The sequence below is a fragment of the Stenella coeruleoalba genome (genome assembly GCF_951394435.1).
Source record: "Stenella coeruleoalba genome assembly, chromosome: 5".
Taxonomy (NCBI): Eukaryota; Metazoa; Chordata; class Mammalia; order Artiodactyla; family Delphinidae; genus Stenella; species Stenella coeruleoalba.
In genome coordinates this window covers 136,522,107-136,549,400 of record NC_137150.1, presented here as the reverse complement: position 1 = coordinate 136,549,400, position 27,294 = coordinate 136,522,107, and the positions used below count along the sequence as shown (strand labels likewise).

At 41.2% G+C, this 27,294-nt stretch overlaps 1 protein-coding gene across 2 annotated transcripts in view; it reads left to right on the top strand.

Moving 5' to 3' along the window:
* The window catches only part of VPS26C (VPS26 endosomal protein sorting factor C), a 55,922-nt gene that overhangs the window by 7,442 nt on the left and 21,186 nt on the right, over window positions 1–27,294 (top strand). For both annotated transcript variants that reach the window (XM_079922002.1, XM_079922001.1), the window contains exon 2: window positions 26,432–26,575. In XM_079922002.1, coding sequence (XP_079778128.1) covers window positions 26,432–26,575 — 144 coding nt within the window. The remainder of the gene's footprint in view (window positions 1–26,431; window positions 26,576–27,294) is intronic.

Below are 27,294 nucleotides of genomic sequence, written 5' to 3'. Positions count from 1 at the left end.
GTAGCTTCGTAGTGTAGTCTGAAGTACAGGAGCCTGATTCCTCCAGCTCCGTTTTTCTTTCTCAAGATTGTTTTGGCTCTTCGGGGTCTTTTGTGTTTTCATACAAATTGTGAAATTTTTTCTTCTAGTTCTGTGAAAGATGCCATTGATAGTTTGATAAGGATAGCATTGAATCTGTAGATTGCTTTAGGTAGTATAGTCATTTTCACAGTATTGATTCTTCCAATCCAAGAACATAGTATATCTCTCCATCTGTTTGTATCATCTTTAATTTCTTTCATCAGTGTCTTAGTTCATCAATAGTTTTCTGCATACAGGTCTTCTGTCTCCTTAGGTAGGTTTATTCCTAGGTATTTTATTCTTTTTTGTTGCAGTGGTAAATGGGAGTGTTTCCTTAATTTCTCTTTCAGATTTTTCATCAGTATATAGGAATGCAAGAGATTTCTGTGCATTGATTTTGTATCCTGCTACTCTACCAGATTCATTGATTAGCTCTAGTAGTTTTCTGGTAGCATCTTTAGGATTCTGTATGTATAGTATCATGTCATCTGCAAACAGTGACAGTTTTACTTCTTTTCTGATTTGGATTCCTTTTATTTCTTATTCTTCTCTGATTGCTGTGGCTAAAACTTCCAAACCTATGTTGAATAATAGTGGTGAGAGTGGACAGCCTTGTCTTGTTCCTGATCTTAGAGGGAGTGGTTTCAGTTTTTCACCACTGAGAATGATGCTGGCTGTGGGTTCTCATATATGGCCTTTATTATGTTCCCTCTATGCTTACTTTCTGGAGAGCTTTTATCATAAATGGGTGTTGAATTTTGTCAAAAGCCTTTCTGCATCTATTGAGATTATCCTATGGTTTTTATGCTTCAACTTGTTAATATGGTGTATCACATTGATTTGCATATATTGAAGAATCCTTGCATTCCTAGGATAAACCCCACTTGATTATGGTGTATGATCCTTTTAATGTGTTCTTGGATTCTGTTTGCTAGTGTTTTGTTGAGGATTTTTGCATCTATGTTCATCAGTGATATTGGCCTGTAGTTTTCTTTTTTTGTGACATCTTTGTCTAGTTTTGGTATCAGGGTGATGGTCCCTCATAGAATAAGTTTGGGAGTGTTTCTCCCTCTGCTATATTTTGGAAGAGTTTGAGAAGGATAGGTGTTAGCTCTTCTCTAAATGTTTGATAGAATTCGCCTGTGAAGCCATCTGGTCCTGAGCTTTTGTTTGTTGGAAGAATTTTCATCACAGTTTCAATTTCATCGCTTGTGATTGGTCTGTTTATATTTTCTGTTTCTTCCTGGTTCAGTCTTGGAAGGTTCTGCTTTTCTAAGAATTTGTCCATTTCTTCCAGGTTGTCCATTTTATTGGTATATAGTTGCATGTAGTAATCTTTCATGATCCTTTGTGTTTCTGCAGTGTCAGTTGTAACTTCTCCTTTTTCATTTCTAGGTCTGTTGATTTGAGTCTTCTCCCTTTTTCTTGGTGGGTCTGGCTAGTGGTTTATCAATTTTGTTTATCTTCTCAACGAACCAGCTTTTAGTTTTATTGATCTTTGTTATTGTTTCCTTCACTTCTTTTTCATTTATTTCTGATCTGATCTTTATGATTCCTTTCCTTCTGCTAACTTTGGGGTTTTTTTTATTCTTCTTTCTCTAATTGCTTTAGGTGTAAGTTTAGGTTGTTTATTTGAGATTTTTCTCATTTCTTGAAGTAGGATTATATTGCTGTAGACTTCCCTCTTAGAACTGCTTTTGCTGCATCCCACAGGTTTTGGGTTGTCGTGTTTTCATTGTCATTTGTTTCGAGGTATTTTTTGATTTCCTCTTTGATTTCTTCAGTGATCTCTTGGTTATTTAGTAGCGTATTGTTTAGCCTCTATGTGTTCGTATTTTTTACAGACTTTTTCCTGTAATTGATATCTAGTCTCATCATTTTGGTTGGAAAAGATACTTGATACGATTTCAATTTTCTTAAATTTACCAAGGCTTGATTTGTGACCCAAGATATGATCTATCTTGGAGAATGTTCCATGAGCACTTGAAAAGAAAGTGTATTCTGTTGTTTTTGGATGGAATGTCCTATAAATATCAATTAAGTCCATCTTGTTTAATGTATCATTTAAAGCTTGTGTTGCCTTATTTATTTTCATTTTGGAAGGTCTGTCCATTGTTGAAAGTGGGGTGTTAAAGTCCCCTACTATGATTGTGTTACTGTCGATTTCCCCTTTTATGGCTGTTAGCATTTGCCTTATGTATTGAGGTGCTCCTATGTTGGGTGCGTAAGTATTTACAATTGTTATATCTTCTTCTTGGATTGATCCCTTGATCATAATGTAGCGTCCTTCTTTGTCTTTTGTAATAGTCTTTATTTTAAAGTCTGTTTTGTCTGATATGAGAATTGCTATTCCAGCTTTCTTTTGATTTCCATTTGCGTGGAATATCTTTTTCCATCCTCTCACTTTCAGTCTGTACGTGTCGCTAGGTCTGAAGTGGGTCTCTTGTAGACAGCATATGTACAGGTCTTGTTTTTGTATCCATTCAGTGAGTCTATGTCTTTTGGTTGGAGCATTTAATCCATTTACATTTAAGGTAATTCTTGATATGTATGTTCCTATTACCATTTTCTTAATTGTTTTGGGTTTGATTTTGTAGGTCTTTTCCTTCTCTTGTGTTTCCTGCCTAGAGAAGTTCCTTTAGCATTTGTTGTAAAGCTGGTTTGGTGGTGCTGAATTCTCTTAAGTTTTGCTTATCTATAAAGGTTTTAATTTCTCTATCGAATCTGAATGAGATCCTTGCTGGGTAGAGTAATCTTGGTTTTAGGTTTTCCCCTTTCATCACTTTAAATATGTCCTGCCACTCCCGTCTTGGTTGCAGAGTTTATGATGAAAAATAAGCTGTTAACCTTATGGGGATTCCCTTGTATGTTATTTGTTGCTTTTCCCTTGCTACTTTTAATATTTTTCTTTGTATTTAATTTTTGATAGTTTGATTAATTTGTGTCTTGGCGTGTTTCTCTTTGGGTTTATCCTGTATGGTACTCTCTGTGCTTCCTGGACTTGATTGACTATTTCCTTTCCCATGTTAGGGAAGTTTTCGACTATAATCTCTTCAAATATTTTCTCAGACCCTTTTTTTTCTCTTCTTTTTCTGGGACCCCTGTAATTTGAATGTTTTTGCATTTAATGTTGTCCCAGAGGTCTCTGAGACTCTCCTCAAGTCTTTTCATTCTTTTTTCTTTATTCTGCTTCCTGGCAGTTATTTCCCCCATTTTACCTTCCAGCTCACTTATCCGTTCTTCTGCCTCAGTTATTCTGTTATTGATTCCTTCTAGAGTATTTTTAATTTCAGTAGTTGCATTGTTCATCACTGTTTGTTTGCGCTTTCTTTCTTCTAGATCCTTGTTAAATGTTTTTTGTATTTTCTCCATTCTGTTTCCAAGATTTTGGATCATCTTTACTATCATTACTCTTTCTTTTTCAGGTAGGTTGCCTATTTTGTCTTCATTTATTTGGTCTTGTAGGTTTTTACCTTGCTCCTTCGTCTGTAACATACTTTTGTCATTTCTTTTTTTTTTGATGGGTGGTGCTGTATTCTTGTCTTACTGGTTGTTTGGCCTGAGACGTCCAGCACTGGAGTTTGCAGGCAGTTAGATAGAGCTGGGTCTTGCTGAGATGAGGACTTCCAGGAGGCCTCACTCCAATTGATATTCTTTGGGGTCTGAGGTTCTCTGTTAGTCCAGTGGTTTGGACTCAGAGCTCCCACCACAGGAGCTCAGGCCTGACCTCCAGCCTGGGAACCAAGATCCTGCAAGCTTTGTGGAGTGGTTAAAAAAAAAGGAAGAAAGAAAGAAAAAAAGGAGCAGTACGATATCAAAGAATAAAAAAAAAAATAAAATTAGAAAGATAAAAAGTACATTAGGAAAAATAAAGCTATAATTGAAACAACTGCAAGAAGGTAAAATAAAACCACAGCAGAGAAAAGAAAAAAAGGTGGGTGGGGGGAAAAGCCCGAAGGAGAGATATATATATAACAAAGTATAAAGAATAAAATAAAATTAGAAAAATAAAAGATTTATTAGAAAGAATAAAAATATAAAAGAATCTACAACAGTGAATCAACAAGGTAAAACAGAACCCTGATCTAAATGAGGAAAAAAGAAAAGAAAGGAAAAAAAAAAAAGCCTTGGCTATGGGGGCAAAGTTTAGGAGCCGGGAGTGGGGGTGGTGTGGAGCTTAGGCAGGGGCAGGGTTCAAGGTGGGACCGGGCCTAGGTGGGGGTGGGGGGTGACGTTCGAGCGTGGACGGGGCCTCTGCTTAGGGCCTGCGCGGAAGGGGAGAGGCAGCCTGTGGGAAGCAAGGCCTCTGGAGTGTGGGCTTCCAGAGTTTGGAGGTGGGGCCCTGGTGGGTGTGTGTGGGTGGGGTTTAGGCCCCGCACGTTGGAGGTGGTCTCAGAGGGGGTCTCCGCGTGTAGGGGTGGGGCCCTGGGTAGGGGTGCAGGTGCGGGGCTCAGGTTCTGCCCGACAGGAGGGAGGCTCCCAGGGCAGAGGCTTAGGCCCGGGAGCCCAAGAGGCTCCCCAGTGCCTAAGTGGACGGGGAAAGCACTGGCTGCGTTCCCTTCCGTTTCTTCATGCCCCTCCCCCACTTGACAATGATTTATTTTTTTTTAAGTGACTTTGCTATATTCTCTTCCCAGAATATTTATTTTCTTTGCCTTAGGTTTACTCTGCTCTTCTCCTGTGTTTTTTGTTTGTTTGTTTGTTTGTTTTGGCCAAGCCTGGCAGCATGCAGAGTCTTAGTTCCCTGACCAGGGATCGAACGCATGCCCCTTGCAGTGGAAACGCAGAGTCCTAACAACTGGACCACCAGGGAAGTCCCTGTTTTCGTTTTTTAACTTCATAAATTGGCTGTTTAGCTTACTAAATTGTAGCCATCTTTTTAAAATGCAGACACTTTTCTCTAAGTACAACTTTAGTTGCATCCCGTAAGTTTTTGTTTTTAATAGGTTGGTGAATTATTGTAAAGCAGACGCCCTTGAAACCCCACCCAGGTCCTGCAGGAAAGGAGTAGGGGACCAGGAGAGAGGGAGAGATTGGAAGAAGTCGAATCACTGCCTAGATGCTGGCAGAAGGCGCTGTTTCAAAAGATGGTGCTGTGGGGATGTGGGAAGACCCCAAAAGAAGCTCCACTGCCCTGTCCCTCAAGATTTGATTCACAGTATTTTTATGATTGTCAACTTAAATTTCTTCTAATTTCCATTATGATCTTTTTCTTTGACATGTGACTTGCTTAGAAGTGTGTGTTCTAATTTCTGTTATAAAAACTCTCACTAGAGGCTTATAGTAATTCCCAAGTTTAATATTTAAATTTTAGAGAAGTCCTTATGAGAAGAGTAACTTTAACCAGAAAGTGAGATTGTGATGAAAAAGAATGCCAGGAAATTCCAGTGGTCAGAGAAAAGAAAGACTAACACGGGATTGTTTTCTATAATTTAGTAGTGACCTATAATGGGTTACTAGCATATTTTATATATACCGCAGTCATCACACTGATTAACTTCTGTTGTAATTAATTTGTTCTCTGAGTCGGCCTAACTAAAATAATTTGTTTATATTTGTATTCCTAGGCCTTTCAGTACCTGCCACTTGGTAAGTGCTCAGAAACTTTATTAAATGATAGTTGAAGCCTTAAAACGTAGACTTTAAGCAAAATTCATGAGACTGATAGTTTTATGAATGCATTGATCAGAAAAGGAAAACTATTGTCTTATAAGTATAGTCAGATTTTGCTTTGTAATTATAAATAATATTCTAGACATAAATTCTAGACAGATGCTGGTAAGATTCTTATTTTGATGTATCCCCACAGCTACACATGACGCCCCCCCCCATTATTTGTATTTGCTTTAGGGCGGTCATTCTTTTTTTTAAAAATAAATTTATTTTTTTATTTTTGGCTGTGTTGGGTCTTCATTGCTGCACGTGGGCTTTCCCTAGTTGAGGTGAGTGGTGGCTACTCTTTGTGGCAGTGCACGGGCGTCTCATTGCAGTGGCTTCTCTTGTTGCGGGGCATGGGCTTTAGGCGTGCAGGCTTCAGTAGTTGTGGCACACGGGCTCAGTAGTTGTGGCACACAGGCTCAGTAGTTGTGGCTCATGGGCTCTAGAGCACAGGCTCAGCAGTTGTGGCGCATGGGCCTAGTTGCTCTGTGGCATGTGCGATCTTCCTGGACCAGGGCTCGAACCCGTGTCCACTGCATTGGCAGGCGGATTCTTAACCACTGCACCACCAGGGAAGTCCCTAGGATGGTCATTCATAAGAGAATGGTTCAAATAAATGTGGGAACAGGGACTTCAGACTTCCTGTATATATGGTTATCTTCTAACTCAGAAAATTGTCCAGAATTTGATTCCCCAGAGTCTTTGTCACAATTTGCACAGCTCAGAGACAGGAGACCTTCCTCAGAGCTTGAGCAATGCAACCTTCTCCCTGAGACGACTCATTGAATCCAGAAAGTTAATTTGTGTTTCCAAAGCCCCATATATGATACAGAGCAATCAGGAATGTGAAAAAAATTCCCTACTTGTGTATTTCCAGGGAAAATTCCTGGAAATTTTGAGGAAGAGAACACTTAACTGATACTGTTTTATGATAACATGGTACCAGTACAGCCCTTTCCAACACACAGACTGCTTTAATGCTCACAAATACTGAAGAGATGGCATTTCTCTCCCATTTTATGTGTGGGAAGACTGAGGCTCAGAGAATTCAGCGACATGTCAAGGGCATTGATGTAAGAGTGAATGTTTGAAATCACGTCTTTTTATTCCCAAGCCTGGAACTCTGTGTGCCTTCTCCAGGTCTTAATTCTCATCCGGAGGATGGGGCTGATACCTGCTCAGAGGCTTTGTTGTGAGAATTAAATGAGAGAAAGTTTCAAGACATTTACTATAGGTTTGACCCGAAGTAGGGGTCAAACGGTAGGTGGTGGTATCCTTACGCTTTTCCACAATCTCAGTTTGCACCTAGAATTGCTCTGTCTGCCTTGTTGTTAATCATGTCGTTCATGCACCTTACAAATGGTGCACCTTACAAACAGTAAGGGCTTATCAGATGCTGTACAGATTGCTGGATGTCTCCCCGTGGTGAACTTGGAGAACGGAGGCCAGGGACCCGGGAGAGCATACAGATGACAGCATTTTGGGCACTGCAAGCTGGGTGTGGCTTGGGCCTTGTTATGTACTTCTTTGCTTGGTGCAGTAGATGTGTTCTTGAACCAGAAGTTTGACTCAAATGCATTCTAAATTGCATTACATTTTCAATGTACTAGAGCTTATTGGCTAAAAGAGACCTACAGTAAATCTTTTTGCAATGTAAATATAGTTCATTTGTTTTTATAAATTCAGAATGTTTTACCTTCTGAAACCCTGGCACATGTACTCATGAAAATGACACTGTTATATATTACGGTTGTGAAAAATATAAACGGGAGATTTACTGTCCAGCATAGCCAGGTTACAGTGATAAAGGATTTATGCACGGTGGGCTGATCACTGTTACCACAAGAACTTCTAGGTTTGCGTTTTGTCTTGTTTGGCTTTCATGTAATTTCTTGTTTAAAAAAAGAAAAGTTTAAAGAGGAAAAATCCTTTATATGCCAGTTCATTATTATGAAGAAAAATTGCAAAGCTAGAATGGTATGAAAAAAAGAAGCCTAACTGTTCTACTTTGTTCTGCTGGATTTTTGATTTGTGAGCGGTCAGTTATAGTTGGATGCTGGTGCAAATTCTTAGGGTAGAACTTTGAGCTAGGAGGGATCTCAAAATAACTTTGTGGGAGGTATGAACCCATTAAGGAACGCAGTCATCTGAACCTTAAGTGGGTGTTTTTTCTCACTAATTATCTAATACTCCTGAAAAGGTTTGTCCAACCCTTATATAATGCATGAGAAGTATTTTCAGAGTTGTCCAATGCCGTTTGAACCGTGGGATGCAGTCAGAGTGTTCGTTAGTTCTCCGTTTGGTGTTTGTTGCAGCACATTCTGTCCTGGCTTGAGCATTAGTGACGCCTGCCTGGCCCCTGTGGGCGTGTCCATGTCTAGACTCAGGACAAGTCTCAACATGTTAGGGACACCCTTGACACTCCCCTCCCCCTGCCGGCTGCTCTGACTCTTGCAGGGTGGTTGGGTTTTCCCCTGCCTTCTTCTTGATGCCGAGACCACAGTCCAGACCTCCTGACCTTGTGTGGTCCTGGGTTCAGCCTGTGCAGCCAGCAGTGCCCTCTCCGTGGGCCGAAACCTGCAGTCTTTGACACCAGCCACTCCTGCAGTGACTGTCCCCCAGTGCTGAACTCCTAGCTGTGCTGCTCGCAGGCTGGAGAGTCAGCAGCACCCGTCTTCTCCTGTCATTCCCCCTCTCTGACCCCCTCCCCACTGCTGCCCCAGCCTGAGTTGGCAGAGCCCAGCTGCTCTCTTCTATAGGTGTCCAGTCTAGGTGACCCTCCTTAGAGAGGGTCCCCGCTCTCAACCTGCCAGGAGCTTAATTGCTACTGTCCTGCTTACCTCCCCCTCCCTGGTCCTGCGACTCTAAAACCTGCGTCCTCTCCCTCCCCAGCATCCTCCGGGCTCAGCCAACCAGACTCTCTGATGTCCTCCCTGACTTCCATCCTTGGCCCCCTCTCACTCCCACCACTCTCCCTGCACCTCTGCCCCCATGTGCTCTCCAGGCCTCTTGGCTTGTCATCTGCCCTCCTAGTACAGGCAGGTTCCAGAAAAGTTGTCAGTTGAAGCCAGTTATCTATTTGCTTTCCTTTTTCATCTCAGCTCCACTTTGGGGATTTTTAACCCCCTAGCTCTGAATATGTTTTCATTTCATTCAGAGATTTTAATCGGCAGTTGTTATCTGTAAATGCACTTCATTTACCAGACAAATCTGTGACACCACCCCCTCCCCCAGTTAGGGTTCTAGGCTTCAACTTCTGTTGGGAGAACAGACTTACTCGTTAGCCATCGGCCAGGTGGGCTGACCTGCTTCCCTTCCCAGTGAGCACATTGAAGCCCGGACTGTTGCAGAAGAGCATTATTAGCAAATCAACAACGGATGGTATTATGCCAACAAGAAAAGCACAACGTTCCAAAGCTCAGAAATAAACTTTGGCCTGTTTGGATGGAGGGTTTAGGGAGAGGTCAGTTCATGCAGTGACTCGCTTCAGGCCTGTCTGAATCTCTGCGTGGGGCGGTAGACCCAGCTAGCTGTACACTGTTGCTCTCTGGCCTTGGGGTCCTGCCTCTTTTCAGATACTTTTCCATATAAGCACAAGCAAGTAAAGGTATAATTTTTGTAAAATACTTTTGTGAAGTGAAGAATGCCTATCAATTTCAAGTATTGTCCTCTACTTGCACATAGGACTTTCTGGGCACATTAATCTCTTTAAAAGATTGCTTTATTCATTTCTTAGAAAGGTACAGTTTCCCAAGACTGAACCAGGAAGAAATAGAAAATATGAACAGACCAATTACAAGTACTGAAATTGAATCTGTGATTTAAAAACTCCCCAAAACAAAAGTCCAGGACCAGATGGCTTCACAGGAGAATTCTAGCAAACATATAGAGAAGAGTTAACACTTATCCTTCTGAAACTATTCCAAAAAATTGCAGAGGAAGGAACACTTCCAAACATTCTGTAAGTCCACCATCACCCTGATACCAAAACCAGATAAAGATACCACACAAAAAAGAAAATTACAGGCCAGTATCACTGATGAACATAGACGCAAAATCCTCAACAAAATACTAGCAAACCGAATCCAACAATACATTAAAAGGATCAGACACCATGATCAATTGGGACTTATCCCAGGGATGCAGGGATTTTTCAGTATCCACAAATCAATCACTGTGATACACCACATTAGCAAATTGAAGAATAAAAACCATATGATCATCTCAATAGATGCAGAAAAAGCTTTTGATAAAATTCAAAAACTCCACAGAAAGCAGACATAGAAGGAACCTACCTCAACATAATAAAGGCCGTATATGGTAAAGCACAGCTAACATCATACTGGTGAAAAGCTGAAAACATTTCCTCTAAGATCAGGAACAAGACAAGGATGTCCACTCTCTCCATTTTTATTCAAGATAGTTTTGGAATTCCTAGCCACAGCAATCAGAAGGAAAAGAAATAAAAGGAATCCAAATTGGAAAAGAAGAAGTAAAACTGTCACTGTTTGCAGATGACATGATACTATACACAGAAAATCATAAAGACACTACCAGAAAACTACTTGAGCTCATCAATGAATTCAGTAAAGTTGCAGGATGCAAAATTAACACACAGAAATCTGTTGTATTTCTATACATTAACAGTGAAAGTTCGGAAAGAGAAATTAAAGAAACAATCCCATTTACCATTCCATCAAAAACAATAAAATACCTAGGAAAAAAACTACCTAAGGAAGCAAAAGACCTGTACTCCAAAAACTATAAGATGCTGAAGAAAGAAATTGAAGATAAAAGGAACGGGGGGAAGATATACCATGTTCTTGGATTGGAAGAATCAATATTGTCAAAATGACCATACTACCTAAGGCAATCTACAGATTCAGTGCAATTCCTATCAAACTACCAATGGCGTTTTTCACAGAAATAGAACAAAAAATTTTAAAGTTTGTATGGAAACACAAAAGACCCTGAATAGCCAAAGCAATCTTGAGAAAGAAAAACAAGAGCTAGAGGAATCAGGCTGCCTGCCTTTGACTATGCTACAAAGCTACAGTAATCAAAACAGTATGGTACTGGCACAAAAACAGAAAGATAGATCAATGGAACAGGATAGGAAGCCCAGAAATAAACCCACGCACCTATGGTCAATTAATCTACGACAGGGCTTCCCTGGTGGCGCAGTGGTTAAGAATCTACCTGCCAATGCAGGGGACACGGGTTTGAGCCCTTGTCCAGGAAGATCCCACATGCCACAGAGCAGCCAAGCCCATGCGCCACAACTACTGAGCCTGAGCTTTGGAGCCCATGAGCCACAACTACTGAGCCCACGTGCCACGACTACTGAAGCCCGCGTGCCTAGAGCGCATGCTCCACAACAAGAGAAGCCACCGCAATGAGAAGCCCGCCCACCATAACAAAGAGTAACCCCTGTTCGCCACAACTAGAGAAAGCCTGCGTGCAGCAATGACGACCCAACACAGCCAAAAATAAATAAAATAAATAAATTTATTAAAAAAATTAATCTATGACAAAGAAGGCAAGAACATACAATAGAGAAAACACAGTCTCTTCATTAAGAGGTGTTGGGAAAACTGGAAAGCTACACGTAAGAGAATGAAATTAGAACATTCTCTAACACCATATACAAAAATAAACTCAAAATGGATTAAAGACCTAAACGTAAGACCGGCTACTATAAAACTCCTAGAGGAAAACATAGGCAGAACACTCTCTGACATAAATCGGAACAGTATCTTTTTGGATCCGTCTCCTAGAGTAATGGAAATAAAAACAAAAATAAATAAATGAGACCTAATCAAACTTAAAAGCTTTTGCACAGCAAAAGAAACCAAAAACAAAAAGACAACCTGCAGAATGGGAGAAAATATTTGCAAATGATGCAACTGACAAGGGATTAATCTCCAAAGTATACAAGCAGCTCGTACAGCTCAATATCAGAAAAACAAACAACCCAATCAAAAAATGGACAGGAGGGCTTCCCTGGTGGCGCAGTGGTTGAAAGTCTGCCTGCCGATGCAGGGGACGCAGGTTCGTGCCCCGGTCCAGGAAGACCCCACATGCCGCGGAGCGGCTGGGCCCGTGAGCCATGGCCGCTGAGCCTGCGCGTCCGGAGCCTGTGCTCCGCAACGGGAGAGGCCACAACAGTGAAAGGCCCGCGTACCGCAAAAAAAAAAAAAAAAAAAAAAGGGCAGGAGATCTAAAAAGACGTTTCTCCAAAGAAGACCAGGTGGCCAAAAGGCACATGAAAAGATGCTCAACATCACTAGTTATTAGAGAAATGCACATCAAAACTACAGTGAGGTACCACCTCACACCAGTCAGAATGGCCATCATCAAAAAGTCTACAAATGCTGGAGGGAGTGTGGAGAAAAAGGAACCATCCTACACTGTTGGTGGGAATAGCCACTATGGAGAACAGTATAGAGGTTCCTTAAAAAACTGAAAACAGAGCTACCGTATGATCCTGCAATCCCAATCCTGGACATATATCCAGAGAAAAACATAATTCAGAAAGACACATGCACGCCATGTTCATTGTAGCGTTATTTACAATTGCCAGGTTGTGGAAGCAACCTAAGTGTCCATCAACAGGTGAATGGATAAAGAAGATGTGAGATACACACACACAATGGAATATTACTCAGCCATAAAAAAGAATGAAGTAATGCCATTTGCAGCAACATGGATGGACCTAGAGATTATCATACTAAGTGAAGTAAGCCAGACAAAGACAAATATCATATGATATTGTTTATGTGTGGAATCTAAACATGATACAAAGGAACTTATTTACAAAACAGAAATAGACTCATAGACATAGAAAACAAACTTACGGTTACCAAAGGGGAGGAGTGGAGGGATAAATTAGGAGTTTGGTATTAAAATATACACACTACTATATGTAAAATAGATAACCAACAAGGACCTATTGTGTAGCACAGGGAACCATACTCAATATCTTGTAATAACCTATAATGGAAGAGAATGTAAAAAAAGAACATGTATGTGTGTAACTGAATCACTTTGCTGTACACCTGAAACTAACACGATATTGTAAATTAGCTATATTTCAGTAAAACTTTTTTACAAGGACTTCCTTTGTCTTTTATTGTCTGTTTTGAAGAGACAGTCTACTCTCTCACTTGCAGGCAGGAGAAGATTCAGGCTCAGAGAAATGGAGCCTTTCTAAAGGTGACGGAAACTATATCTTACCCTTCATCTCACAAACTACAGTGAATGTTTCCTCATAAACAGCTCAAGAAAGTGAACAACATTGTTTAGAATAACGATTCCACTCCTCCCTGCTGCAATTCTAAGCAGTGAGACTCTTTTATTAAATGAAGTCTTATCAATTAGCATTCTGATACATTAATTTTAATAAATATAATATCCATTAAAATAGTTCATTTTATAAGCAGATAAAAGCAGAACTTTTTCATTTGAAGTGAGCCCCCCACCCTGCCCTCCCTGACTCTTCCTCAAATCCCAAAGTGGCTGCTGAGGCATCTGCACACATCTGGAACTAACTGAAACTAACTACTAGTTGTAGGATGTAGTGACTAGCCAGAGCCAGCAAGGTTGAAGCTTTTTCATATCATCCCATTTTAGTTTGTTTTATGCCAAAGCTTACAGGCTCTGTTAACTTTCTGATATAACAGTGCGTACAGCCAGGCTTCAAGCATTTTGCTTTTATTTATTGGAGGATTTAAGTCAAAAAAAGGTAGCCTTCTAACTCCATACAGATCATAGACCCACCATCCATGAGTACCAAGGTTACCCATGGACTGAGCATCCTTGGTTAGGCTTCTGCCAGTTTCCTCCTTGAACCTGCTCACCTGGGGTTCTTGGGCCAGTAGACCCAGCAGAAGCTGATGGAGTCTGTCCTTCACTGTTCTCCCTGGTGTTTAAACTCATCCTGGGAAGGGTAGTATGAGATTGTAGGTAGCCTTTAACTCTTGATGGGAACCTGTACCTAATTAATCTATTCTGACCTTGGATTTCTGATGCCCCGAAAGAGCTTGCCCCTGAGTAACTGGAAGGGTTACACCAGCTGTCCTCCCAGCTGCTGGCAGGTTCTTGTGTTGTGTGACATTGGCACTCATGCTTTCTAATGATGACTGGGTTCCATTAATCCTCACTGCCCTGTCCCACCATGATGATAGTCTTACTTAGGCTTACAGTTTTACTGTCACACACTAGGCATGACGTCAACCAAAAACCGGCCCTTCCTTTGTTTCATCAGAAGAGATCGTTTAGGACCATTACTCTAAAATGCAAATCATAATCTTTGGGAAAGGAGCACGAGTCCCATCAGTGGAAAAGTAAGGGGCAGATGGACCGAAATTCCCCTCTTCAATAATAATCAGGAAAAAAACTTTTTTAAAATTAAAAAAAGATATAATAGTGTCCATTTGTTTTGGATATTTCAAAAGAGTTTATATTTGTTTTGTATGTTAAAAAAGTTTTAACTTGCTGAGAACATTCAAGTAATAGGAGGGAGTATCAGATGAGAAGTAATATTCTCTGTCTCCCCTTCACTGCTCTGTATGCATTTCCCAGGACTAATGCTCCACATTCCCAGCCTCTGCTGTGGGATGGAACGGTGGCCCTGGGAGCTGCCGGGCCAGTCTGAAGCAGGGAGGCTGCACCTGTGCTGGGCAGCACGTGTCTGCCCTGAGCTCTTCTATGAGCTCCTGCTTTCAGCAGCCCTTGGCGTGGCCTAGTTTGCTGCGGGGCTCACCGCTCGCTCTTCTGTTCCTGGAGTTTGCCTGTGCCTTGGATTTGGATGGTGCACTGTCGGTCTCATACTTGAGTTCCCTCTGACGGCTGTTCAATTTGGTGGTGGTGGTTCGTTATGTAAGTGTTGGGCTGGCTACTCAGAGCATTTCCTTTGGCCATCTGCCTGTATTCCACGGTCATTACTTTGGCCTGTAATCAGACCATCTCCCAGACGCCTCTGCGGTCAGAGCTCTCCTAAACTCTTGGGTTTATAGTCTGGAGTCTTTGCATTCACTTAGGCCAATAGTGCCAAACGAGTATCAACACTATAAAGTTTCTGTGAGTTTTAATGTTATTGAAATCTGAAATCTAGTCATCTGTATTAACTCATGATTTTGCTAATATGTAGTATCTGACCCCTGAAACCACACAGCACACCAAGGTTCGATTTTAATATTCCTGCGCTAAAGACCTCATATTTACTTACTCTCATTAATTTTTACTTTTCTGACTAGTATTGGCAATCTCATTTTGCCCCTTTCATCTAAACTTTTACTCAGGGGCTCAGCTTTCTTTTCCAGACTCTCAAGAAAATTTCAGAACTAGAAATTTCAGAGATGGCTCCATCGGACAGTAGCTGTGATTTTTGTCAGCCCGTTTTACTGAGTATTTAGACCTATACTTGTACTCTACTGACCTAGAAGAAACCTGCTTTGTTTTACCATATTAGTACACCATCAGAATGCAGTACTGAAATGTAAGCCCACTGAGAACAAGGGCTTTACCTCTTTTGTTCACTGCCCTGTCCCTGGTGCCTGGAACGGTATCTGATGCATGGTACGCATGCCAAAAATATATGTTGACTGAATGATTGTATTATTTCTACTGTTTTGGCAGTACGTGTATATAAGCCACACAAATTAGTATCTCAGTATTTTGTTACAGTTTCATTGCTAATGAACTGCTTGATTTTTACTTAAATATTAATCACTTTAAGAATATGACTCTGTTGTCAACAAGGTAGGATAACTGTGTTTCTTTCTTGATTATCTTCGTGAGCTTCTTAACTGACGTATATCACATACAATAGATTGCTCTTTTCACTGCAAGTTTTTCCGAGACCTTAGCTGCCATCACAATCAAGATATGGAACAGGTCTGGCACTCCCCCAAATTCCCTCATGTCCTCTGTACTCAGCCTCTTCCCCCACACCCGCCCCAGCCTCAGGCAAGCACTGATGTGGTTTTAATCCCTATAGTTGGCCTTTTGCAGAAGGTCACATATGTGACATAAATGCAGTTGTACGACACGCAGCCTTTTGAATCTGGCCTTAACACTTAGCATAATGCCTTTGAGACTCATTCAAGTTGCTGTGTGTCAGTAGTTTGTTCCTTTTTATTGCTGAGTTGTCTTCTCTTTCATGGATGTACCACTGTTCCTCCATTCACCCGTTGAAGGACACTTGGGTGATGATGAGTGAAGTTACAGGAAATATTTGTGTACAGATTTTTGTGTGAACATAATCTTCGATTTCATTTGAGTAGAATCTAGGAATGGGATTGCTCAACAGCATTGTCTTGGTTTTAATGATAAATTGGAGATGATGCATCTCTTCAAAATTCTCCTTTCTAGAACCTTAGTAAACACCACACAATATTGGCCTAATACTTAATATGTGGAGAAATATCTGGTGATTGTTTATTCTGTTTTAAAACACGATGGAAAACAGTTGTTTTACAGAAAAATGGAGATGGGGACACCTAAGGAGTTGAAATCTCTTCAATGGGTCTGATTTCCCTTTTCCAACCAAAATGGGTCTCTCAGTGCCACTAAGGACTAGAGTCTTTCAACAAGCCAAAGTCCACTTGTGTTTCCCCACCTAGCTCAGTGATTTACCTTGTGATTTTTTTTTTATGTTAGTGAACTGCTTAACACATTTGGTTCACTGTCTGTAAATGAAAGGGCAACTCACTCTTGGGGTACAGGATCTCTAGACCAATGTGGTATAAGAATCCCAGGCGGTTCTAAGAGTATAGCTGAAACGTTAGGAAGGAAGGACTTGTTCAAAGACTCAGAGGACTCCTGGGGACAACGATGGCTGTGAGGCTCCTCATGCTGCTTGGGCCCATCAGAGAGGAAAATATTAGAGAGAGAGCGGCTGAGGCATTAACTCAGAGACTTTCACTTCCCTAGCAGTTGTGTTCAAGTCCAAAGTAAGAGGTAATCCAGAGAATGTGACTTTCTAGCGTACAATCTTTAGATCTTTTCCTGAGGAAGACGACTGTGCCCTTGTGTCATCAATGTTTAAGGGGCTTAGAACTTTGTACATTTTTACACTTAGAGGTCACCCAGTCTGGGATTGATCTTATTTTAAAATTGATTTATTATGTTACCAGTTAACATCAGTGCAGATGGTTTAAAATTCATGAGTTCCAGAATGGATGCGTCTGCCCTCCTTTGTCCATCAAGGTCCTCTCCTATGGGGCAACTAAAAGCTCTCGATTTCTTGTCATTTCTGCCAAAGTTATTTTATGCATATACAAGTAGATATATATAAATGTTCTTTTTCTCCCCATTTTTCACAATGGTGCAACATGCAGCCTTTAAAAAAAAAGAACATATATGTACTAATATGAATATCTCCAAGATATTAAAGGGAAAACCCACCATTTTCTTATTGTTGGAATTTAGGTTGTTTACATTCTTTTGTTATTACAAACAATGTTGCAGTGAGTAACTACTGTTCATAATCATTTCAACGTGCAAATGTCTTTGAGGAAAATTCCTAAAAGTGGTATTGCTGGGCCCAGGTGTTTGTAAAGTGTTTTCGGTTTTGCCAAATGGCCCGTACAAGATTGTGGTATTCTCAGCTACCCTCAGCAATGTATGAGAGTGCCTGTTGCCCCCTCCCCTACCATAATATGATCATATATTTTGGTCTTTGCTAATCTGATAGGTGGAAAATGGTACTTAGTATAGTTTTAATTATCATTTCTCATGTTATCATTGATATTGAGCATGTTTTCATGGGCTTAGGAGTAATTTGCTTTTCCTTTTCTGTGACCTGTTTTCATATCATTCAATTTTTCTCTTAGGTTGTTAGGTGGTTTTTGTTTTGTTTAGTTTTTAGGAGTTCTTAAAATATTAGAGAAATTAGCCTTTTACCTGTTATATTAAGTTGCACTATTTCTCTAGTTTATCATTTATGTAAGTGATGTTGCTTGTAATCACTTTTATGTAACAAACTAGTTTTGGTTGTATTTGTAATCATTTATTATTCAGAGTTTTGAGTCATTCTTAGAAAGGCCTTCCCCACTTTGATATGATAAAAATCATTCCCTGTGGTTCTAAAATTTTGGTTATTCAATTTTTACATTTAAGTCTTCGATGCATTTAGAACTTTTTACCTGCAAAGGTCTGCAGTATGGATCCAGCTTAATTTTTTTTGCCAGTTTTCTGGACAGTTTTTCCCCCCAGACCTCTGGCTGGTTTTCCAGTATTATTTAGTGAATATTCCAACTTCTCCCTCTGGATTTAAAATGCTTCCTTTATCACCTACTAAATTCCCATGTATCTGGGTTTATATCTGGAGTTTCCCTCTTGTTCCATTGATCTTTCAGCCTGTACATGCCCTGCACCTCACTTTGTAAGTTATTGAGGTGTTATAATATCTCGTAGGGCTAGTCCCCCTCATTTCAAAATTTATTTATTATTTATTATTATTATTTATTATTCCAGATGAGTTTTAAAATCAGCTTGTCTAGTCTGTCTCACCCCAGCCCACCTCTAAAAAAGAAAAAACAATTCTGATGTTGTTTTCTTTGGATTATGTTACCTTTATAGACTGAAAGTAGACATGTAAAGGGTGTAAAAACATGGTGTGGCTTTTCCATTTGTTTCTTTTGTGCCCTTCAACTGTGTTTTAAGTTTTCATCTTCTAAGGGTTTTAGACATTTCCTGTTAAATTGATTTATAATGTTTTAACTTTTTGTTGGTTTTAAAAAGAAAGTATTTTCTTCCAGTGTATCTTCTCATTGATTGTTGTTGTGTACATGTTGCCTTATTGATTTCTGTACATTAATTTTGTACCCAGCTATCTTCCTTCCTGAAATTCTCTTCATGTTGATAGTTTTCAGTAAATTCTCTTGGGTTCTTTCAGGCATGCAGTCATGTCATCTACAAATAATGATAATTTTGCCTCCATTTCAGTTCATACTTCTTTCTCTAGTTTCATCGCATTAACTAGTACATATAGTACGTTAATAGTGATGATAGTGGTCATCCTTGTTTTATTCCTGACTTAAATGCAGTGTATTTCATTTCCCATTAAGTTTGATGCTGGCTTCTGGGTAAGGAAATATCCTTCTATTCTTATTTTACTAATAAGAATTTCATCAAGAATGGATATTAATTTTAGCAAGTGACTTTTCAGCATCTATGGAAATGACTCTACGATTTTTCTCTAGAGAGCTATTAATTGTGAGTTGTATTAATAGTTCTCCTCAACAGTTGAGCTATCCATACATTCCTGGACTAAATCCCACATACTTACGGTGTAATATTCCTTTAAGTTGCTACTGGATTGTATTGCTAGTATCTTATATAGGGCTTTTGCACTGGTATTTATAAGTGAGAAAAATCTAGTTTTCTTTTTGTATGGGTGTGTTGTGTGTATAGATACTCTCTTACTGTGGTGTCATTGATATATTTGCTTTATTTTTTAAAAGAAATTCTTTACTTTTCTGTGTTTTGGAGTAGTTTAACATTGGAACTTTCTGTACTTTACACACTTGGAAATGATCTGTGAAAGTCTCTGGGCCTGGTGCTTTGGGGGGGCTTGTGTATAACTTTCTCTGATTTTTCTATGGTGATTTATTTGCTTTAGCTTTCCTGTGTCTTTTGGAGTTAGTTTGGGTAAATTATATTTTCCTAGAAAAGTAATTCACTTTACCAACTTTTCAAATTTACTTATATGCAATTGAACAATGTGTTCTTTTATTCTTATTTTAATTGCTGCTATATCTTTGATATTTTTTATTTCTCGATTAGATTAATAATTTGCTTTGCTATTTTTTTTCCTAAAGAAAGACCTGTTGGACTTACTCCATTCAGGGTGTGGAGGTCAGCATGTTGTATATTGAGTTCAGTTAGTTATACTTTATTGATGTGTAACTAAGATGCTTATATCTTTTCTTCTTTTTGTCCTCTTTTCCATCCTGGCTAAGGGGGGTAAATTAACATTTCCCACAATGAATGTGTTTTACTCAGTTTTCTCCTGTATCCCCTGTGGTTTTTGCTCTGAGTGTTGATGCTGTGTTATTTGATCCACAGATAGTGATGCCGCATGTCTCTCCTGAGGGCTGTACCCTTTAAAAGCATACAGTGCCCTTCTTTGTCTGGTTTAATCCTTCTTTCTCAGAACTCAGCCTTGTCTGATATTAAGATTACAGCCCGCGATTTATTTCTTCCATTTGCTTCATATACCTTTGCTTATCCTTTCTTCCTCAGCCTTTCCAAATCCACCCTCACCCCTGCCGTTTTTAGGTGCTTCTTTGTCGTACAACATAAAATTGGGTTTTGCTTTGAGATCAAATCTGAACGTCTGTTTTTTAATAGGTATTAATTTAGCCTGTTTATTAATATGACATATGTTTGGCATTAATTCTGCTACTGGTGCTATGTTATCATTTGAGGGATTGGGTTTTTTTTAACATTTTTTTAAATATTTATTTTATTTATTTATTTGGCTGCACTGGGTCTTAATTGCGGCAGGCAGGCTCCTTAGTTGCAGCTCGCCAGCTCCTTAGTTGTGGCATGCGAACTCTTAGTTGCAGCATGCATGTGGGATCTAGTTCCCTGACCAGGGATCGAACCCGGGCCTCTGCATTGGGAGCGTGGAGTCTTAACCACTGTGCCACCAGGGAGGTCCTTGGGGTATTGTTTTTAAAGAAGCTTTTAGAACATCTGCCTCTCTACAGTCTTATTTGCTTTATGTTGTTTGTATGATCTTCTAATAATTTGCAGTTTTATTATAATTCTTATCCTTACAGCTTTTTATTGTACCCTAAATCTTCTCTGTTTTAGATGTTACTTACTAATTCCCTACTCTGAACAATGGTGAAATTAGTATAGCTCCTCTTCTTTCCTTCTCCTTTCTCTTCTACCAACTGATCTTAGTTATTTACAAATATTACCTTTATTGGTGTTTAATTTATTAACTTTATTTGTACAACATTATTTGATTTATTAACTTTAAATCAGCACTGTGCAGTAGAACTCTCTGTGATGATGTGGATGTGCTATTTATCTGCCCTGTCCGTTGTGATAGCCACTAGCCATAAGGTGGCTTGCAAGCTGTTGAAATGTAGCTAGGGCAACTGAGGACCTGAACTTTAAATTTTCCTTAATATTAATTAATATAAATTTAAGTTTAAATAGCCACATATGGCTAGTGGCTACCGTGTTGGAGAGCATGGTTTCAATGATACGTTTTTAAACCCCAGCTGTCAAGGACAAGGAAGCCACGTACATTGTACTGCCTCCCACTTTCTAGCCCCTTAGTTGCCCAACTGGTGTTATTTAAGTAGTTTCTGCACTGTCAGGCCTGTATTTTGCACTCTGCTCTCTCACCATAATCATCACATGCCTCTTAGTCTTATTCTTTCAGTTGAATGGATCCAGTCCTCACAATTGGTTTTGATGGAGGGTTTCTCTTGAAGAGTTATAGTTCACTATCTAATCAGTTCCTCAAGAAGGCTTTTTATGCAGTGCTCCTTGGGGTTTTGTTTGTTTGTTTCTGCACACGTAAAACTTCTTTTATATGTGAGCAATTGTTTAGGTAAGTCTAAAACCCTAGTATCATCACACTTGTTTCCTTGAGCATTGTAATGAGTATTGCTGTACTTTCATTTTGGATTGTATTTTGCTGTGAAGAAGTCTGCTTTTCCCCCTCTTGTAAGTGACTTTTCTTTTGCCTGACTCCTAAAGGATTCTTTCTTTTTTTTAAGTAGAATAGTTTTACTAGAGTCTATCATTTTCTTAACCGTTCCTAATCCATTTGCTTTTTCAGTGTTTAAAAATTACATCAGTAAACATGTTGTGTTCCATTATTTCAGTTTTCTTATTTGGGAACTTCATTATGCATATGTTGGATGTTCCTCATGGTCTTTTGTATTTATCTTTTTCTCTGGTGATTCTTTTTAATTCTTTCTTAAATTTTCACACGATTTGTTTGAATTTTCTCATTTCTGTCCTGTATGTATTTTGAACCCCTTTCAGTTTCACCTCCTTTTCTGTGATGGTTTTGTTTTATTTTTTCCTTCCACTTCTTTTCTGAGCTTCTCTTATATTTTTTATCTCTTTCTTTTGCCTCACCATCTTATCCCTGAACTCTCGTAGCTCTGTCTTGTGTTCATCCCTCATAGAAGCAATTGCATCATGACGTTGAAAAATTCACGGTGAAATGCATGTTCACGGTTTCCATCTGCTTGATGGTGCTGTGTTTTTCTGGTGGGTAGTCATTTATTTGTTCAGTAAACATCGAGTGCCTGCTCTTGCTGTCACTCTACCCTTGTGGAGTTTACATTCCAGGAGTACAGGTGATAAGTAAAATAGATAAGCACTTATGGAGTATTTTAGAAGGCGACACGTGCTGCAGAGCAAAGTTAGGGAGGGGGGATAAGTGAGTGTTGAAAAGCGGGTAGTGCAGTTTTAATAGGAGTGGTCAGGGGAGTCCTCATGAGGTTGCTGTCATTTGAGCACCAACTTGATGGAGAAGAGGGAGCGAGTGTGAGAGAAAAAATTATCCATGGTCCTTGTTGAAGATGGTAAAGCAGACTTTATTCAGGGGGGAGCTGTTGCGATGGATGTAGGGATCACTGCAGTGGGGTCTTGCAGTGGCGAAAAGAGGCTCCACTCTGAGTGCAGTGTGGGCAAGTGGTAATTATCGCCAGGGAGCAGAGTGTGGGGGGGGTGTCACTGGATGGAAAATTACTGAGAAGAAACATCAGGAGGGTAAAGGAATAAACCAGCTCACAGGGTTCTTGCTGAAGGCAGGCCAGGTTCATCAGACACCCCCCGGGGCCAGGAGAGGTGGAGAACGAGGAACCTGGTCAGGTGTTGAGGGTGATGGATATGGAGGGTGGTTCAACTGACTTAGCAGAATTCTTGCTACAATCAGACGATGCAGAGAGGAACACGGAAATCAAAAGCCGAGGCCTAGTTGAAAAAGAGCTCGAGAGAGGCTGAGTAGGGCTTCCCTGGTGGCGCAGTGGTTGGGAGTCCGCCTGCCGATGCAAGGGACGCGGGTTCGTGCCCCGGTCTGGGAAGATCCCACATGCCGCGGAGTGGCTGGGCCCGTGAGCCATGGCCGCCGAGCCTGCGCGTCCGGAGCCTGTGCTCCACAACGGGAGAGGCCACAACAGTGAGAGGCCCGCGTACCGCAAAAAAAAAAAAAAAAAAAAAAAAAAAAAAAAGGCTGAGTAGAGTTTGGTCAAGGAGAGAGTTTTCGTCACGAGCCACGTGGGTTCTAGAAGAAGAGCATCCAGGTGGGGGAGGAGTGTGTGCACACGTCCTGAGGCTGGATGCGGGGGCCAGGACGGTGGAGAGGAGTGGCTGAGGGGGAGCGTTTAGAGATGAGGTCACACAGGTGGGGCTGGAGCCCCCATCTGTAGGGCCGTGGAAATGACTGGCCTTTTTACCCTGTGGAGTTCCTTTACGTAGAAGAGCCACGTGGTCTGTGCTTTGTGTGTCCAAGCACCTCTGCTGGTTCTGTCAGTGTCTCCTTCTTGCAGGAGATGATTTATTCCTGGACCGCGCGGGCTGAGGTTTGACGTGAGTCTCTCTAACCTTTACCCCCGGCCCCCGTATGTGAGAAGCAGCTGGGGGGCGGGTCACAGCTCCTGCTTCCCGCGTGGGGCGTCGGGAGGCTCCCTCCCAGGTGCCCCTCACCTTCCAGAAGCGGCTTCCTGCAGCCGCGGGCCTCACTTCGCCTTTTGACTGCGCGGCCCCTGCTCGTCTTCACCTATTTCACGGCACTTAGCCGTCTCCTTGCTTCACCGAGAAGGGCGTTTGTGGTTTTGTGTCTTGTTCTTCTGGGTGATTTCCAGGAGGCCGGGCGGGGGCGTTGCTGACTCGACGCTGCCCTCCTGCAGCCCAGAGCTCTAATTACGGGTTTGGCATTAGATTCCGGAGAACAAAGAAGAAAAGAGTTGTGGAGTTCGCTAGCGGCCTCTTCCGTTTAGAGAATACAAAGTTACAAGCCGCAGCCTCTCAGCCCCCTCGGGAAGCCTCGGCGGTGGCTTCTGCGGAGAAAGCCGGCGGCCGGTCAGCGGGGGAGACCCGGAGACTTTGGGCGCCCCCGCTTCTGGTTTGGCTCTGGTGCCGGGATTCCAGGCCTTCCCCTGGACTCGGCTCCTCCGGGCAGAGCCTGGAGCCCCCCTGCTGCGGGCTGGCCGCAGGGCGCGCGCGGGACGCACCCCCCCAGGGCCCGGCTTCTGCCGATGCTGGTGGGAGTGTGGCGGCTGCGGGTCCTCTCTGAGGGCCACACGGGCGGGCCAGAGCGCTGGGATCTGTCTCCTCGTGTCGGCTACACGCACACGAGTGCGGAGCCTGCGTCTTTCTCTGTTTCTTAACCTTTCTCAGGGCAAGGGCCTCCTTGCTGATGTGACAAAAGCCATGGCTCTTCTCCCCCCGAAAATCAGCACACGCTGTACATTGTTTCCGGGGTTCATTGTCATCCTTACGTCCAGGAGGGGCTCCTCTTTGAAATCATGGCCCTCAGTGAGGGACCCCACTTATCACGTCACAGTACCAGCGAGGTACCCTCGCTGTCCACGGCCCTGATCTTTTCTCCCTGTTGACCCTTCTAGGTGGAAGTCTGAGCAGGAAGTTCTTGGTGAGGTCTTGGGTTCTCGTTAATTTCAGTTATACAAGTTATTCTCTCCTCTCTCACCAGGATTAACCAAGAATTGTCTGGTATACCTAAAACAAATACAGTGTTGTATGTCGATTATACCTCAATTTAAAAAAACAAAAAGAAGTGTCAGTCGTCTTCTTACCATGGGTCTTAACTCTTTCTTGAAATATCTGTTTTAAAATTCTTGGCTCCGTGGGCTGTACTTGGACTAATTCTTTATCTTTCTTATGTTGGTAGGAATTGAATGGACCTGTGTATTGTTAGAATGCCTAATTTATCTGCAAATATTATATTAATTTTTTATTGTCTCTATTATATTTCTTAATTGAAATCAAGGAATGACAAAAGAATCATAAAATATTTACTCTGCTAATTTCCAGGGTACTTCACTGCTTTTTCCTTCTTATGCCATAGGGATTAAAGGAAGGAAACAGTTCTATTGATGTCGTGATTATAATATGGTATTCAGTGGTCAACCCAGATCCTGTTCCCATGAGATTTACTGAATACATTACAATTAAATAGAAGCAGAACCAAGTACTATTGTGTTGTTTAATTGATAAAGTTCATGAATTGTTTTCTCTGATTTTAATTCTGGGACATACTAGTAAAACATATTTCTTAAAATATACTAGTGGATTTAAATTCTTAAAAATCAGATTTTTAAATTTCATTTAGGTTGTACAAAAATTAATAGAATTAATTTTAATTAAATTTAAAAGTAAAATTAGTATTTCAGAAGGGGTTTCATTTAAATTCTCTTACGAGCTTCTTATGTTAAGAACAAAATGAGTTCTACCCCTTGAATTCTGCTTAAAAGGGAGCTGAGAGTGTTTGTTTAATTTAGACTTTAGCGCTTTGGGATGGGGAATGGGAAACAAAGCCAAAATACTTAGCATATTTAAGGGACATAGAATAGTCCCTGCTCCCAAAATTTCACATAATTTAAGAACTTGGTGAAAGTTTTTTCACCAGATGACTAGAGAAAATAAAAGGTAAACAGATTTAAATGCCAGGAGGACAGATTTTTTTAATGCTTTGATCTGTGGGACCATTTTTTTTTAACATCTTTTTTGGGGTATAATTGCTTTGTGGGGCCATTTTTAATTTTTGTTGTTTTTCTTTTTTTCGTCTTTTTGTCAAGTTCTGCCATCACATTACCATTTGAGAACAGTCACAAACCGTTTCTCGAGGTCATTTCAGAAACACGTTGTTTTGTGATTGTTGTGGATTTCCTTTGGTTGGTGCTAGTTAATCTTCTCAACTTCCTGTTCCACGCAAACCCCAGTCGCAACTTGAGACCGTCAAGCCCACGGTGACAGGAAGGAATGTAGTTAATGTCCATATTCTGTGACTCAGTGATTATCTCCAGAGAAGTGAATGGATGTGAATGGATGCTCTGTTGTGAAGTCTTTCTTAAATGATTCATGAACCAGGGAAATCTGGGCTCGACTGTCCACCAGCAGGAAGCAGGCACAGAGGGGCTGGGGGCTTAGTGAAGGGCCGTGTGGCCGTCGGGTGGTATATCCACGACCTCCAGGCCCCCCACGAGGCTCTCTGGGCAGAGGACACCCGGCCAGCAGCCGTGCTCAATTATTCATGCGTTTGACCGTGTGTAATCATCTCAGTCAGCATAATTGAGAAAGAACCTAAAGAAAAGGCTCTTATTGTGTCATATTCCTTCTGAGGAGCTCGCCATACACGCTCCTGTGTAACGGTCTGTGAATCTGCCTTTCCCCCAGGCCCTTCTCTTTGCCCTTTTGAAATCAGACATTTGTTTGGATTCTCCAGCAGGAACGAAGGTGTGTCCGGAAGGCGGTGATGGGATGAAGGCGGTGATGGGATGAGATTCCTCGCCCCCCCCACCATTCCCCCGGGACCCCCCAGGGCCGGCCCTTCCTCATCCTGGTATCCAGGCATCTGGTCTGTGATAAGCACTCAATGAGTGTCTGCATCTTTGAACAAATTGATGGTTACGGAGGCTGACTTTGCTAGTAGACCAGGTGGATGAAAGAGCCGTGCTAACGTGTTGGGTGGCTGTCTCCCCTCCCCCAGGAAATGCTCTCTGGGGTGGTGGTCGTATCTGGGAAGGATTCGGTCCAGCACCAGGGAGTCTCCTTGACAGTGGAAGGAACCGTGAACCTCCAACTCAGTGCCAAGAGTGTGGGTGTGTTCGAAGCATTCTATAATTCTGTTAAGGTAAGAATGCTAGCGTTGCACGTTTTTAGTTCGTTTTTCAAACGTCTGTGGTGGTTTTTACTTGCTGTCTGGCTTGTTCTTTGTCGCTATTTTGCAAGGAATGGTGGTAGTCATGCTTTTACTATTTACTAATCAAACTGAAAAAACATTCAGATGTTTTGATTTTGAATATATTCTGTTATTGAAAGTCTGCTTGTTTTTATTCCCATTAGATAGGATTGGGGTGGGGGGACTAATTTCAGCCATTAAGGAGACGAGAGCTCTCTGAGAAGTTGTGCCTGGGCCTTCTGGCACTTACGTTCCTGAAACAAAACTGTTCTTTTAACTGTTATTTGAATCCAGCTGCTGTTGGGTATGCCATTCAGGTAAGATGCAGGTAGAGCCGTTCTTTTCTGTCACTTAAAGTTCTGTGTTCTAGAAAGTGAAGTCTTTTTTCTATACTTACAGTTTCCTTTTCCTGAAGGACATATTATTAACTCTTTAAGTTTTGAAGGAGAAAGAGTTGAGAGGAGAGAAAGGTTCATTAAGAGTATTCAGATTCAGGACCTTCCCAGGTTTTTCCACAGTTTTCTTATTTTCTTCCGTCAACACTTAGAGACTCACTTCAGAAGCTGTGGACTTTCTCAAAGTGATTGTAAATCAATGGCTTAGAGTACCTTAGCTAAGTAAGGTGTAACACCTGCCTTTTAGGCAGGTTCCAAGTGTGAGTACTGTTTCCC